At 38.6% G+C, this 15692-nt stretch overlaps 1 protein-coding gene across 1 annotated transcript in view; it reads left to right on the top strand.

Moving 5' to 3' along the window:
* Cntn1 (contactin 1) overlaps positions 1-15692 on the top strand; it is a 164978-nt gene that overhangs the window by 127049 nt on the left and 22237 nt on the right. Inside the window, exons 18-22 of the mRNA XM_042677745.1 lie at positions 1382-1452; positions 2250-2484; positions 7558-7661; positions 11848-12034; positions 14977-15089. Coding sequence (XP_042533679.1) covers positions 1382-1452; positions 2250-2484; positions 7558-7661; positions 11848-12034; positions 14977-15089 — 710 coding nt within the window. The remainder of the gene's footprint in view (positions 1-1381; positions 1453-2249; positions 2485-7557; positions 7662-11847; positions 12035-14976; positions 15090-15692) is intronic.

The raw sequence follows: 15692 nt of genomic DNA, 5'->3' as shown, positions 1-15692 counted from the left end.
TAGCAATAAAATTAAAAAGTATGTCTTCCTCATTGAATACCTGAACTTTCCCCTGTATTGTCCTTCAGAGAATACAGAAAGAGGTACTTGTGCATCTGCACCCCTCCCATTAATGGCTCATTCTACACACTCAACAAGATCTAGTGCCTAACCTGAAAGGGTTTCTAAGAGAGAAGGAAGAACGAATGAAGGAAAGAAAGAAAAAGAACAAAAAACAACATAAAGAAGCCCATTGGGATGTGATTTTTCCCCCAAAGGAGAGTTTTCAGGAACACAAATAAGTAGAAATGCATGTTAGGTTGTTGAAAAGTAATTATGAAGTCAAGTACAAAAAAAAAACCATATATCAGGCTCTTCATACACTTCATGACTGAGTGTGATGCAGACTTGGGGATTAAGAGGAAGCAGCAGGACAGGAAAGTTCTTCTCACATAGAAAGTGCAGCCTGTGGAGTCTTTCAGCAGAGAAACCCGAGGTGATGTCATGGGATGGGGGTAGGGGATTGGAGTCACTGATGGAGCGAAGGTTCCAGAAAGACTTAGGAACTGGAAGTGAGAGCATATAAGAGACAATATTAGAGTCCTCCTATTTATGGATACTTTGAGGGAACATTATTCCATGTTAATGTAAATACAGAATGTCTTTTAACACTTATTAGTACAGGAAACATAAAAGTTACACAATTCTAAGTTGCTAGAAGTATATAGAGTTCAAGAGTAAGAGCTCATGCCTGTAATCTCAGCTATTCAGGAGGCTGAAACCTGAGGACTATAGTTCAAAGCCAGCCCAGGCAGAAAATCCATAGGATTCTCATCCCCAATTAACCAACAAAAAGCTGCGAGTACAGGTGTGGCTTCAGTGGTAGAGCAACAAAGGAAAAAAAAAAAGAAGAAGCTAAGGGACAACAGGTAGGCCCTGAATTCAAGCCCCAGTACTGGCATCAAAAATAAAATAAAAAAGAACTGTAAAATATTTGCACTGAAAAATAGTTTGGGAGTGTGTATCAAGTAATCTCTTATGGTCATATTAAATGTAGGGACACCAACAGCAAAGAGAAAGTGGGAGAAAGGAAGAGAGAGAGAGAGAAGGGAGAGAGATGGTGGAAACTAATTTGTTGCATGATTCTCTGCTGAGAGGTACTGGCGTATTTCCTGTGGCAATGAATCAGTTTTTATCTTGGCAGGGGAAGAAAAAGCATCATTACAGCCTCTATGAGCCACTGTTATTATAATTGATGAGATATATTATGTACGGCTTGTTTTTCCTTGTGAAAGAAAACTTCCTGGTTTCTGTGGTAAACAAGAACTCTCACCAGAAAAACAAACCACATGGTATTCATTTTTGTTGCTCTTCTATGTATTTCTTTGTGTGTTTCTTTCAGCACCCAATGTGGCTCCATCTGATGTAGGCGGTGGGGGTGGAAGCAACAGGGAACTGACCATTACCTGGGCGGTAGGTTCTAAGCACTTATGATCTATTGACGCTTTATCTGTACTCCACCTGAGGCCCATTTTGTTTTTTTGAAGTTAATTGAAAATAAAATGATCAATCTACAAACTGGAATAAATAACTAGTTTTTTAAAGTATATTAATATAAAGTTTCCTTTAGCTTAGTAGAGATTTCTTGAAAGTCAAAGAATACCAGATGCTCATGGCTTCATGAGCCCTAAAGAATAAACATCCATGCCAGACATATTTTAAATTCTGTGGTCTTCTGGCAGCCAAGTAATAATATATAGTATTTTCCCTAAACATTATGAAACTCCAAGCCAAGATTCATTTACACACTTTATACCAAAACCCATTCATTGATCCATTATACTCATAGATTGTTGAATTCAAACTCCTTTGTACGACTACTTAAAGATATTTTTTAAAAAATTAAATTAAAAAAAACTTTTTTTTTTAAAGCAAGGCACTAGTGGCTCACACCTGCCAAACTTACTCCTGTGGAGAGAGAAAACATCTGGTAGGGGGCCTTGTAAGAGTTTGAGAAACCCAGACAGAAGGAACTAACAGTAGAAAGACCCAAGATGGGAGACCGGCTCACCCCCCCCCCCCCCCCAATGCTGAAGGAATGCTAAGAATGCAGCTTAAAAAATGAGGTTATTATGGTTTTGAGCATGCCTATGGTCCTGCATTGTTAGTCAGGGTAAATAAAGACTTCCAGGTTTATCTTCCTTCTCCTGGGAATCCTCTTATGGAACCACAACCTACAGAACCTATTTCATATCTTCTTTCTCATGTAGCCCTTGTCAAGAGAATACCATTATGGCAACAATTTTGGTTACATCGTGGCTTTTAAGCCATTTGATGGAGAAGAATGGAAAAAAGTGACAGTTACTAATCCAGACACTGGCAGATACGTCCATAAGGATGAATCCATGAGCCCTTCTACTGCCTTTCAAGTAAAAGTTAAAGCCTTCAACAACAAAGGAGATGGGCCGTACAGCCTCATAGCTGTCATTAACTCAGCACAGGATGGTAAGTAAAACAAATTCCATGGGGAAAGAAGAAAAACCTTATTCACCCGTGTTTGCTTTCTTCCAGTTCTTTTTTATTTAAAAAAAAAAACCCTATTACTTTATTTATTTGTTTTGTGTGCTGGTACTGGGCTTAAGCTCAAGGCCTTGCACTCTCATTTGGCTTTTTTGCTGGTTAATTGGAGTTTCATGGATATTTCTGTTTTGAACTGGATCCTCAGATCTCAGCCTCCTGAGTACCCAGATTACTGGAGAATGCCACCAGCATCTGGCCTGAAACCTTTTGGTATTACTATGTGTTTAGTAAATGAGTATTACTCTGAGCCCAATTAAAATCTCAACCTCTAAGTATGAAAAGAGAACAAGAAAACCTCTTGAAATTTTATAAAGAAGCAGGGAGCTGGGTAAGGAAGAGTGATAGGAGGAAAGATTGGAATATGTTGTATACATATATGGAAGTGTCACAGTGAAGCCCCTTCCCTTGTGCAATTAATGTATGCTAAGAAAGAGCATGTAGCTCAGTGTTTGAGCACTTACCCTGTCTGTGAAAGACCCTGAGTTCAATCCCAGCTTCATGATAACAAAACAAAATGTATGCTAATAAAAGATGTCAACTTCTCTATGGAAATGACAAAAAAATGTTCCTAAAAACATCTTTTTGGTTCTTTAGATTGTGTCCATGATCATTAGGAAAACTTTATAAAAATAATTAACTTTGAGCTATTATTCCTGGCCTCTGTATTAAATTTTTATTATCTGAAATTCTCCACACTTGATTGAACTTCAGTGTGCTGGTATACTCACAAAGTCTACTTAAAAATTTTAGAACATATATATTTTTATAAAGTTGCCCAAAATTTCGACTCAAAATTCATTATACTGGTGTAATTGTAAGCATTTTCATTATTACAACAAAGAACTAGAATTGTATTCAAGGGAAGCTAGATAATTATATGAAAAGAAGATCAATCCATTGAAAATTGTTCTTTGAAAAGGAAATGTTTGTCTTGTTGGCCATTTAAAGAAGAAAAACAATACTGACATTACACTTCCCATTTTCCTAGTAAGTTTAGCTAAACTGAGAATGCTCAGAGAGGCCTCTCTCTATAAATTCTAAATGTCATACAGTTCAAGATTAAGCACAATTGAATTGTTTGCCCTGATTTCCCATTGAAACTACGTTTTTCATTTTTTGAGTTAGAATACATTTGTTAATATGGAGCAGTTTCACTGTGATAGTTCTGAACAAACTCATCCCCTTTTCCATAGTCCCATTTCAAAACAGCATTTGTTGGGTTTCATTATGCAATAGATAGATAGGTAGATAGATAGATAGATAGATAGATAGATAGATAGATAGATAGATAGATAGATAGATAGATAGATAGATAGATGAATGATTGTTTAGATAGACATAGCTAGATAATAAGTAGGATAGATAGCTAGAGATGATAGATAATTATAGATAGTAGATAGAATATATATACATATATATCTTTCTCAGTACCCTCTTCTTTCCCCTACCCCTCGTAGACAGTCCCTCTTTTATATTCATGTCTCATTACCATTATTGTTACCCACATCATCATTTTAATATACCTATTTAAAAGATAAAACTTCCATATTATATCTCTTACTGATGTGCACTATGAAAATAATTAAAGGCTAGAAAAGCCAACAAAGATCTCATTGCCTTCTGGCTCTAATATATTTACCTTTGGCAAAGTTTCTCCTGGCTCCTGTGGGAGAGTGAAACACAAATAGAGGCATTCAAGAATGGAAACTAGTGAGGAGTTTGGGGTGTGACTCAAATGGTAGAACATTTGTGGAGGAAGGCGCTGAATTCAATCTTCCTAATACTGAAGGAAAAGGAAGGAAAGTGGGAAAGGCAGAGGGGGAGAAAGGAAAGGAGGAGAGGGATAGAAGGAGGGTAAGACAGAAGGAGGAGGGAAAAGAAGGAAGGGGGTAGAGAATCTAAAGAAGAACTGGGCATGAATCATAAGGGCTTTTCAGGTGGGATGGAAGACCAACGAGAGGATGAAAGAAGAAAGATTAGAAGCCAGGAATATGATTAAAATGCATTGTATGCGTGAAACTCGTTTAAAATAAAATGAGATTTCAAGAGGTACTTTTCTGTTCTCTTGAAAGAAATATGTGCTACTACTTTACCCCATTTGTGTTATCTTTCCAAAATAAAATGCGCTCTAGAAACTTTAAAAGTTAGAACTCTGAAACTCTCAAATATGTTCTTCATCATAAACTTAGCAATTTTTGTTTTTGTCAAAAATGTATCACGTGTTCAGATAATCTCCTGACCTGTAGTTTCCATGCCAGCATGACTTTTTATGTATCTCATGATACCTTGAATGTACATAATGAAATTTACCTGGAAGTAAATACATTAAAGGTAGTTGCAGGAGTCACTTAGCTTTCCTAAATACCCTGAAAGAATAAAAAGTAGACCTCTTTTAAGTTCATAATCAAGGAATGGAGCCCTCCCAATGGCAGGACAGATACCCAAGTGCGCACACTTACTCAGCTGGAATGAGATACCTTGACTCAATTTTAACAATGTTTTAAAACCTGACTACGTATCACAGAGGAAATGAAAGTTAAAAGTAGATTACAATGCTTAGTGCTACTGAGAATCTTGAATCCCAGTCAGCTCTTTTAGAAAACGATGAAAAGGATGAAGAGGATATGTCTCTAGATTCAGGGGATGAAATCTCACATATGGAAATATTCAGCAGTTTTCATTCAGAAATATTGGCGAAAGAGACCAAAGGATCAAGTGGAACAGATCAAAAAAAGAATATCCAAATTGAATTGCAATCGTCTCTAGACGTGCAAAAAAGTTTATTACAAGATAAGACTTACCAACTTGATTGTGAAGAGAGAGCTCCTATTCATATAGTATGCTGTGAAGGAGAGGACAGCAATTCAGAACAAGAGTCATATAGCCATTCTTGGGTTTATCATAATGAATTAAATGTGTCCCATCAGTTTAGTCATTTTAATGTTCATCAGACGTTTTTGGGGACACCACATGCCCTTTCATCAAATCAGTCTCAAGAAAATGAAAAATTTTATCTTCTTACAAAAAGCTTCACTAGAAGGCTGGAAAGGTGGCTCAGTGGTAAAAGTGCTTGCCTTGCAGGCCTGAGGCCCTGGGTTCGATTCCTCAGCACCACATAAGCAAAAAGAAAAAAGCCAGAAGTGGCGCTGTGGCTCAAGTGGTAGAGCGCTAGCCTTGAGCTGAAGAGCTGGGGGACAGCGCCCAGGCCCAGAGTTCAGGCCCCACGACCAGACCCAAAAAAAAAAATAGCTTCACTAGAGAGAATCTCCATTAAGTTAAGGGAGAAAATGATTTTTAATAGGTTATTGTGAATTTTGTTTCTTAAAAGTGAATTAACAATTTATATTTCATTCTTTAAACAAAAGGTTCTTATCCTTTCTAAAAATGTTTTTCCCTCATATTTAAATCATGATGGCCTGTAACATCTGAAGATCTAAAAACGGAAATAAATATATATATTTTTAACAAAAAAAAGTAGATTACAAGTTCTCTTTGCATCCAATATCAATTCTTTTCTGCTTTAAAGTCAGCTTTGGGGCAGAAGACCCTGCTTGTCCATCTTTTTAACTCCTGGCCATTTGTTTTTCCTTATATTTCTGTCCGAAATATTTCGAAGGCTTTCATAAAACTCCCATATGCTGAAACTTGTGTAAGTTGTTAATCTTTCCCTTCTTCCAGTATGAAATCAATCCTAGTGCTACATGATTGCTTTGATTTAGAAAGGCAACAGTGTTCATGTGTCCTACATTTTTAACATTAAATCAGATTATGACTTATTAATGAAGGACAATAAAAATTGATCACTCCTACTTAAAGGCTTCCTTGGATTCTTTGTGTATATTTCAGAAGGGATGTAAATTAATTTTACCCCCGAACCGAGGCTTTTCATGATACATATTTGACTTGATGCCCAGTAGGGAGATTAGACATATCAAAGCTTTCCTGAGCCCAAGAAACAGTGGATGTTACAACTTGTTTCAACTTTTTTTTAAATCTTTAGCTTGAATATAAAAGAAGGAAATTTCATTAACAATATGACCAGGTGTTGTGAGTTCTTTTAAATCTCAAGTAAGAGAAATTCATTACAATGAATAATTTCTATAATAAATACCAGGTTTCTTATTTTTGGCAAGATGAAATTGATACACTAAATGTAATTAATTTTAATTTGTATCAAAAGGTTTTCTTAAATATTGCAGGTTTGAGATATAAGAGAATACTAAGGCTCTTGCTCATAGATTTCGATGAACTCCCCAAAGAATATCATAATTTGTAAAAGTCTGTAGGTATGCATGTATGTCTGCAAAAATATTTGTGGGTTTTTTGTCTTTTTAATTAAGTTTTTTATTGTGAACATACTGTACAGAGGGGTTACAGTTACATGAGCAAGGTAATGAGTACATTTCTTATCCAGCCTTGTTGCCTCCTCCTTTGTTTTACCCCTACCATCCCTTCCCTCCTGCCTCCTCAGCTACACCCCCTCCTCCCAACCCCCTGCCTAAATTGTAAAGTTCGTTTTTCCACATAGCATCTTGTACATCTCATTGTTGCAATGGGTCAATCTGTATCCCTATTTAAACAATTTGTTTTTTCCCTTCCCCTCCCCAAATTATACCAACATCAAATACAGTGAAAACAGGGGTTATACCGTACAAAGCAACAACAAAAAAAAAAAATCACATGGTACCTTATAAATACGTTAGAAACAATAGCAAGGAAGAAAAAAACACTTGTGTCCCTATCTTGGGGTTCATTTCGCTAAACATCATCTTATCTCACCTTTTCTGCAAATATTTGTGTATATGAACATATGTGTTCATGTGTCACCAATGACCATGAACTACAAGTATCATTAACAATAAAGGAAAATATTCTAAAATTATAGAATTTAGTTTATTTTCCAAATGTTGACTTACAGTTGTCATTATTACACATTGAAGTATTATTCAAATTTCCTCATATTAACACCCAACATAATGTATTTTCATCTAATTTCAGCTCCCAGTGAAGCCCCTACGGAAGTCGGTGTCAAAGTCTTATCCTCTTCTGAGATTTCAGTTCACTGGAAGCATGTTTTAGAAAAAATAGTAGAAAGCTACCAGGTGAGCTCAATGTTTTATCTAAGTACATTTATTTATAAATATAAAAGCACATGTTTTCTAAGTTCTCAAAGGAATTGCATCATTTAATGTCCTATGTTCCCACTGGTTGATGGAATAACTAATACTATATTCTCTTTGGTAAGTGATTTGGGGGATTTATAAGCTAATTGTTAAAAGCAAGACAGATACTATCCTTACTTGACTACTACACATCACAGATATGCTTTGTGTTAGCAGAATGTGCTCCTATAAATGTGTACAGATGTTATATTTCTTTTTTTTTTTTAAAGAAGTTAGAAGACAGGCATCAATGGCTCACAACTGTAATCCTAGCTACTCAGGAGGCTGAGATATAAAGTTCACGGTTCAAAGCTAATCCAGTAGGGAAGCCCCTGAAACACTTATCTCCAATTGGTGAGAATGCAGGGAGATGTCGTGAGACAATTCCACAAGTGTTGAATAACTAAGCACAATCAGGAGCTGACACTGGACACAGGAGCCTTTGGAGATCCTGTGAGGAATAAATATACCATAGTTGTTTTAGAACATGAAAATGAATAGTCTACTAATGAAGCAGGGACTTGCTTTGTTTTTATTTACTTTTCTACTAGTGATAACCCATTCCCAAAGATTCATGGCTCATCTTTGGGCCACCTGGGTAACTTATCAAGTGTATTACATTGATTCTGACTTTCTTCCAATAATTTTCTCACAGAATAATGTAGGTGCTTCCCACAGTGACAAACTCAGCAGGAAGATCAAGATATCACAGCTCTACCCTATCATCTATCGGGGAATGACCTCTCAGCTCAGTCTGCAATTAGTTCAGACAAAAAACGGATAATGCTACATTTTACATACGCCCACCCAGTACTATTTCCTTTAGGACTCTTTGAGATATAAGTCGTGTATAAACATATGCTTAAGGATCACACTATCAGATTGTTCTGTATTAGACACTTTCGAGTGCAAAGGTTAGGTGCATGTGAAAATATCAGGCAACTCTCACTGATGCAAATAAGGAAATCAGAAATTGTTTTGTACACCAGAAACTTTCTGCTCCCATTATAATGGAGTGACCAAATTACTGCTTTGGTTGATTGTAATTTGTGTGTGTGTGTGTGTGTGTGTGTGTGTGTGTGTGTGTGTGTGTGTGTGTGTGTGTGTGTGTGCTAATTCTGGGGCTTGAACTCAAGCCTGGATTCTGTCCCTTAGCTTTTTCTCTCAAGGTTAGTGCTCTACTACTTGAGCCACAGCTCCCTTTCTGGTGTTTTAGTGGTTAGAGATAAAAGTCTCATGGACTTTCCTGCCTGAGCTAGCTTCAAACTTTGATCCTCACTTCACAGGTTGTGAAACTCATCCTCCTGAGTAGCCAGGATTATAGGCATGAGCCACCAGTGCCTGGCTCTGATTGTGAATTTTAATGGATTCTGTGAATATAGAGATCCTTGCCAGACTCAGATAAATAAGGGAACTGGCCATTTAGGATAGAATACCAAAGAACAAAGTTAAGGAAAGCTTTGTTCTTCCCCTTTGTTTTGTCAATCTTACCATAGGAGTTTGAGTTAAGATGGAAGGAAATGTCTCTTATTGTTACTCATTTTAGTACATACCATCTTATGGAAATTGCCTTTGATATAATAATCTATTTTGACTATAAACTCCCACTACTCAAACTGGGTGTAAAAGTTACTATAATGGAACCATATTTTAATGTGGTGTATATCGCAGCCAATACTCTGAGTAAAATTCAGGAACCTGCTGTATGGTAGCACCTGCCTGTAATCCTCTCTGTAACAGATAGGAAGGTTGCAAGTTCAATGCCAGCCAAGGCAGAGGTATCTCAAAAACAAAATAAATGCAACACAAATGAGTTCATGGGATTGCTCAGTGGAAGAGTGCTTGCCTAGCTTGCCCAAGGTCCTGGGTTGTACGCCTAGCATGACAATATGAAAAAGATAGAAATACAGAATCCTGGTTTTAATTGATGTAAGACTGGAGGACTCCTACCATCATAGCTCTGTTGAGAGCATACTAAGGAAGTGCCTGGCATTTCTCTGGAACATAAATGTTTGTGTTAGCAAGGAACAGGCATTAAATGTTACGTCATTCAAATACCCACATGGAGAAAGGCCATCTCCCTCCGGCACCCGTGACTATTTCCAGCATGGAGCTATTCTGGCCTTTACAAGGAGACTCTGGTCCCTTCTTAGGCAGTGTTCTCCGCCACTGGGTAGATTTCCACATCTTCTACCCTCATTTGTCAAGTCAGAAGCCAATGAGATCCTCTTAACGCCATTAGAAAACAGAGTCTTGCTATTGACAAAATCAGTATCTCTAAACAAATGAAGCCACTAAGAACTAGCTTTTATGCATAAATATATTCAACCTACATATAAATCTTTCTTTCATCCAGTGCAGTCAGGTCATCCAATTCCATTTTACAATGGCTTTGTATGTGCCCCTATAAATGAAAAGTCTAGAATTATAGTAAGATTAGGTGTTTTGATCCAGGCACTTTGACTATTTGTAAAATTTTAAAACCTGTTATTTTATATAGTACATTTAAAAATGTGTAAAATATTAATACACTTAGGTTTCTTTTAATTTGTGTGCTAGATCTAATTACAGATTTCTGACCCTTGAGCAGTCTTTATTTGAAAAACTTAAGTTACACTTTAGGAGACAAGAAGATTGAATTAATTTTACAAAAGAAATGCTCTCTAAATATTTTATTTCTGTGGGTGTACCAGTATTGGGGCTTGAACTCAAGGCCTTGTACCCTTGTTTAGCTTTCTTGCTCAAGGCTGGCACTCTTGCATGTGAGCCACAACTCCACTTCTGGATTTTTCTGATTAATTGGAGGTAAGAGTCTTTCAAATTGTCTGCCAAGATTAGCTTCAACTCTCTATTTTCAGAACTCAGCCTCATGAGCAGCTGGGATTATAGGTGAGAGTCATTTGTGCCCAGATTCCTAAATGTGTTTTAAATGATCTCAACAGCTATCAAACTATTTTGGCATATTTATTTGCTCTTCCTTCTATAGGGAATGAAAGGAAATAACCCCATGCCATACTGCTGAAAGGAGCTAGAAGAAATTATTTTGCTAGCACATTCTAGGCAATATAATGAATATTTTTGTTATGCAAGGTATATTTCCATCAAACTCTTATAAATAGTTCATAACAAGTTTGAAATCATGCCAATAGAAATAAAACAGCAAATAATAAATGATTAAAATTATGAGCAGGGTACCAGTGGCTTATGCCTGTAATCCCAGCTACTTGGAAGACTGACATCTGAGGATCAAGTTCTGAATCCAGCCTGGACAAGAAAGTCCATGAGACCCTTATCTCCAAGTAACCACCGAAATAGCTGGAAGTGAAGCTGTGGCTCAAGTAGTAGAACACTAGCCTCGAGCAAAAAAGTTCAGGGGTCCCTGAGTTCAAGCCCCAGGACTGGTGTGTGTGTGTGTGTGTGTGTGTGTGTGTGTGTGTGTGTGTGTGTGTGTGTGTGTGTGTGTGTGTGTGTACGCAGGATCAAAATCATTAGCAGAAGTATTTCTAAACAGTTTTATTTTTCGAAAATAAATTTAATGAAGCGTTTTAAGGCGGTTTTCTCTCCCACTCCCTCCCCCTCCATTCCCCCTCTCCTCTCCCCCTGCATCTCTCCATCTCTTCTCCCTCCCCCTCTTCCCCACTATGTCTTGCTCTCTCCTTCTCCTCCTTTTATCTCACTTGCACTATCTGATCAGTGGGAAACTATTTCCGGCAATGAGGGCAGCCTTTTGATTGGCATGTGGTCTTGTAAATTAGATTGCCTTATTCTAAGACTGATAAAAGTGTAATATAGGGGCTGGGAAGTTGGCTCAGTGGTAGAGCGCTTGCCTTGCATGCTTGAGGCCCTGGGTTCGATTCCTCAGCACCACATAAGCAGAAAAAGCCGGAAATGGTGCTGTGGCTCAATTGGTAAGGCACTAGCCTTGAGCTGAAGAGCTGAGGGACAGCGCCCAGGCCCAGAGTTCAGGTCCCATGACAGGACCCCCCCCAAAAAAGGGTAAATATAATAATGTAATAGTTAAGAATTTTTGATACTCAACACCAAGTGACAGCCAATGGAAAACAACTTTTTACAACCAACAAGTTTAAATCATGACAAAAATGTTACTCATCTTGGATGTTCATAGATTCGCTATTGGGCGGCCCATGACAAGGAAGCAGCAGCACACCGGGTTCAAGTCCCCAGCCAGGAGTATTCAGCCAGGCTGGAGAACCTCCTGCCCGACACTCAGTACTTTGTGGAAGTCGGAGCCTGCAACAGTGCTGGGTGTGGACCTTCAAGTGATGTGATTGAGACCTTCACCAAGAAAGCACGTGAGTGTCATTTGAGTGCAGACCTGTCAATCATGATGCAGACCCACCCAGCACAGCCATTTCCTGCCTAGCCATCTAACCACATCTGGTGTCAGTGATCTCTTTTATACTTATGCAAGATTTTTTTTTTCATACTGACACTTGAACTCAGGGCCTTGTGCTCTCACAGTGTTTTTGCTTCAGGCTGGCATGCATTCTACCAATTGATCTACTTCCCACTTCCTCCTGGTTGTTTGAAATTAGGAGTCTCATGGATTTATCTGCTCAGGCTGTCTCCAAACTTTGATTCTCAGATCTCTGCCTCCAGAGTAGTAGCTAAGTCATAGATATGAGCCACCAGTGCCTGGCTACACAAGATTTCTTTTTTTTTTTTTATTAAATCATTGTTATCTAGTATAGATACTAAAATAATGTGAAGAATGCCTTAGCCATTTAATGTATACAGGTCCATTATAGCAATAAAATTACAGAATTATCACTTAGAAAGTTATCACTTCAAGCTGTGTACCACACTTAACTTGGCTGCCTTTTATAATTATTAGTTTTAATAGTTTTGAATTCTTGTGGGGAGAGGAATTCATGGACAACCTATGAAAGATAATAGCTGCTCATTTTTCCATGCTTGATTTAGACATCTTCGTCATTGCACAGTGTCAATGCAAGTTAGCTGTTGTAGTATTATGCTTGTCATCTTACTACTATACTGTCTCAACCTTTATATGATAAGACCATCTGATCCTCTGCCCATCCTAATGTGTTAAGCTTAAACTTGATAGTCTACTTCTTGAAGAAATATATGTGTGTGTGTGTGTATTTGTGCTGGTCCTAGGACTTGAACTTAGAGCCTGGGCAATGTCTCTGACCTTTTTTCTCAAGACTGGTCCTCTACCACTTGAGCCACAACAACACTTCTGACTTTTTGGTGATTAATTGGAAATAAGAGTCTCACAGACTTTCCTGCCCAGGCTAGCTTGGAACTGTGATCCTTAGATCTCAGCATTCTGTGTACTAGGATTACAGGCATCTAGCAGCCAATGAAATATACTTAAAAGGAGAATTTTTTATGCAGGACTCAGGAACTTTTCCTAGGAATCCTCAATCATGATTACCACTAGGGTTAGAAAATTTATAAAATTTCCTTGGAGACAGAATCTCTTAATGAGGTCACAGAAAGCAGTGGGAAGATTATTTGGTATCAAATATGAGTTTGAGATCTACTCTGACTTCCTGAATGATAATAGAAAAATTATGGGGTTGGGGATTTAGCTCAATGGAAGAATGCTTACCTTGTGAATTCAAGGACCTGACTTCAGTCCTCAGCAGCACACAAACACACAAAATGAGCTTACCTCTAACTTAATTATCCTTCACATGTATCCATTAATCAAAAATGAGTTAAAGTGCTTACAGTGGCTCATGCTTGTAGTCCTAGCTACTCAGGAAGCTATCCCAGGCAGAAAAGTTCAAGAAACTCTTATCTCTAATTAACTAACAAAAAGCTGAAAGTGAAATATGGCTCAAGTGATAGAGCACTAGGCTTGAGTTAGAAAATTAAGGGAGAATGCCCTAGCCCTGAGGTCAAGCAGAGAAAGCAGGAAAGCTAACCAATAAATGATCTAGTATTTGAGCAGGGAATTGCTAATGGCTCACCAGAAGTGGGGATGAAGACAGAAGTGGGAATTTTTCTGCAGGTACAGTTGAAAACTCCCTACTTATTTGGACATGAGTGTTGGACATGAGAAAATAGAAGACTGAGCACCAGCTCTTGGCTTCACATGCTGGGAGTCTGGTTATACCGTCTGCACAGAGTGGGAAAGACTCCCAAAAGGCAGATTAACAGGGACATGACCAGTATTCCATCTTGATTGTACTGTATCTGAGAAGTCTTTCATTCAAGTAGAAATAGACAGTTGGGCACCTCTGTATAAAGGACAAAAAATAAGGGCACTGGTGACTCACACCTATAATCCCAACTTCTCAGGAGGCTGAGATCTGAGGATCACAGTTCAAAGCCAGACCTGGAAGGAAAAGTCCATGAGATTCTTAACTCCAATGAACCACTAGAAAATCAGAAGTGGCCCTGTGGTTCAAAGTGGTAGAGCTCAGGTACAGTGCCCAGGTCCTGAGTTCAAACCCATGACCAACAAATAAATAAAATAAAAGACAAGAAAGAGATTGAGGTACAGCTACAATTGTGCGATTTAAAGCTATGATTTAAGTCCCTGCAGAAGTTTGACAGAGCATCTGAGAAGAATGTTCAGGATAAACTATCCAGCTTGAGTAGAAAAATATAAAGCTGGCTCAGGAGGATGAATGAGAGGGAACAGCAGGTGAAAAATCCATAGAATAATCATAAACTTAAAAGAAGGTCAAATCTGTGCTGTTTCACAGGTTTGAAAACAGTGAAAACTAAACAGATTTGGCTCAGTGGAGGTGAAAATAGTAGTTTTTATATATTAAAAAAAAAAAGACTAGATTTGGTGCTGGGCACCAGTGGCTCATGCCTGTAATCCTAACTACTAAGGAAGATATGAGGATTGCAATTCCATACCTTCCGGGGCAGGAACGTCTTCCAGACTTTTATCTCCACTTAACCATCCAAAAGCCATAAGCAGAGCTGTGGCTCAAGTAGGAGAGTGCTAGCCTGGAACACAAAAGCTTAAGAACAGCACCCAGGCTCTGAGTTCAAGCGCTAGGACCAACACACACACACACACACACCCCAAGAGGAGAAAGCATGATGGGGAGAGAAACAAAAATGGTTCCATTCCCCCACTTCCTCCAGTGCAGTAAAGTCTTGCATGTACCCACTCAGCACACTCTTCAAAGGCCAATTGCTGGCAGCATGGTTATCACCAGCATTGCAGTTCCTGATGCAGTGAATTCTGCAGAACTAAGGTTGGAATTGGTGACCGCTGCTTGCATGCCATTGCTTCCCACAGCTCCCAGCCAACCACCAAGGATCATAAGTTCCATAAGGTCCGGTTCACGTTACATCATCACCTGGGACCACGTGGTTGCACTGTCCAATGAGTCTACTGTGACAGGATACAAGGTAAGTAAATGACAACTTCGCCTTTCCTCCTCACAAAGCTGAATTCTTACAGCTAATCATCCCTGAGCCCATCCCTGCCATGTCAGTGAAACTCACCCAGCTCTTTCATTCTGCTTGGGTACGCAGAATCAGATGGCCTAGTTTCATGATAAATTTTGAAATGAGAAGACCGGCTTCTTAAGTGAATTTTAGGAGAAAGCTATGTCAAAGGAGTAAGATAAGCAGAATAACTGTTTTGAAAGAATAGTGTTGTTAATTTGAGTGCTGGTAGCTCATACCTGTAATCCTAGCTAACGCAGGAGGCAGAGATCAGTTTCAGACCAGCCTAGGCAAGAGCCCATTTCCAATCAATTAGCAAAATGATGGGCTGGATGTTTGGCTCAGATTGTAGAGTGCCAGCCATGAGCAGAAAAAAAAATCTAGTGAAAGATAAGGTCAAGGTCCTAAGTTCTAACTATAGTATTGGTTTGGGGTGGGGGGGTGGGGGTCCGGGAAGGAATACCTTAAAGAGGTATTAGTGTGCTGGGGCTTAAACTCAGCAGCACCCTCCCTGTTTTGCTCAAGGCAAGCACTCTACCACTTGTGCCACAGCTCCACTTCTGG

Source organism: Dipodomys spectabilis, unplaced genomic scaffold, assembly GCF_019054845.1.
Source record: "Dipodomys spectabilis isolate Male_0828 unplaced genomic scaffold, ASM1905484v1 ptg000039l, whole genome shotgun sequence".
NCBI classification, from domain to species: Eukaryota; Metazoa; Chordata; class Mammalia; order Rodentia; family Heteromyidae; genus Dipodomys; species Dipodomys spectabilis.
Note: the sequence above shows the minus strand (reverse complement) of the source record. Positions and strands in the feature narration are given on the sequence as shown.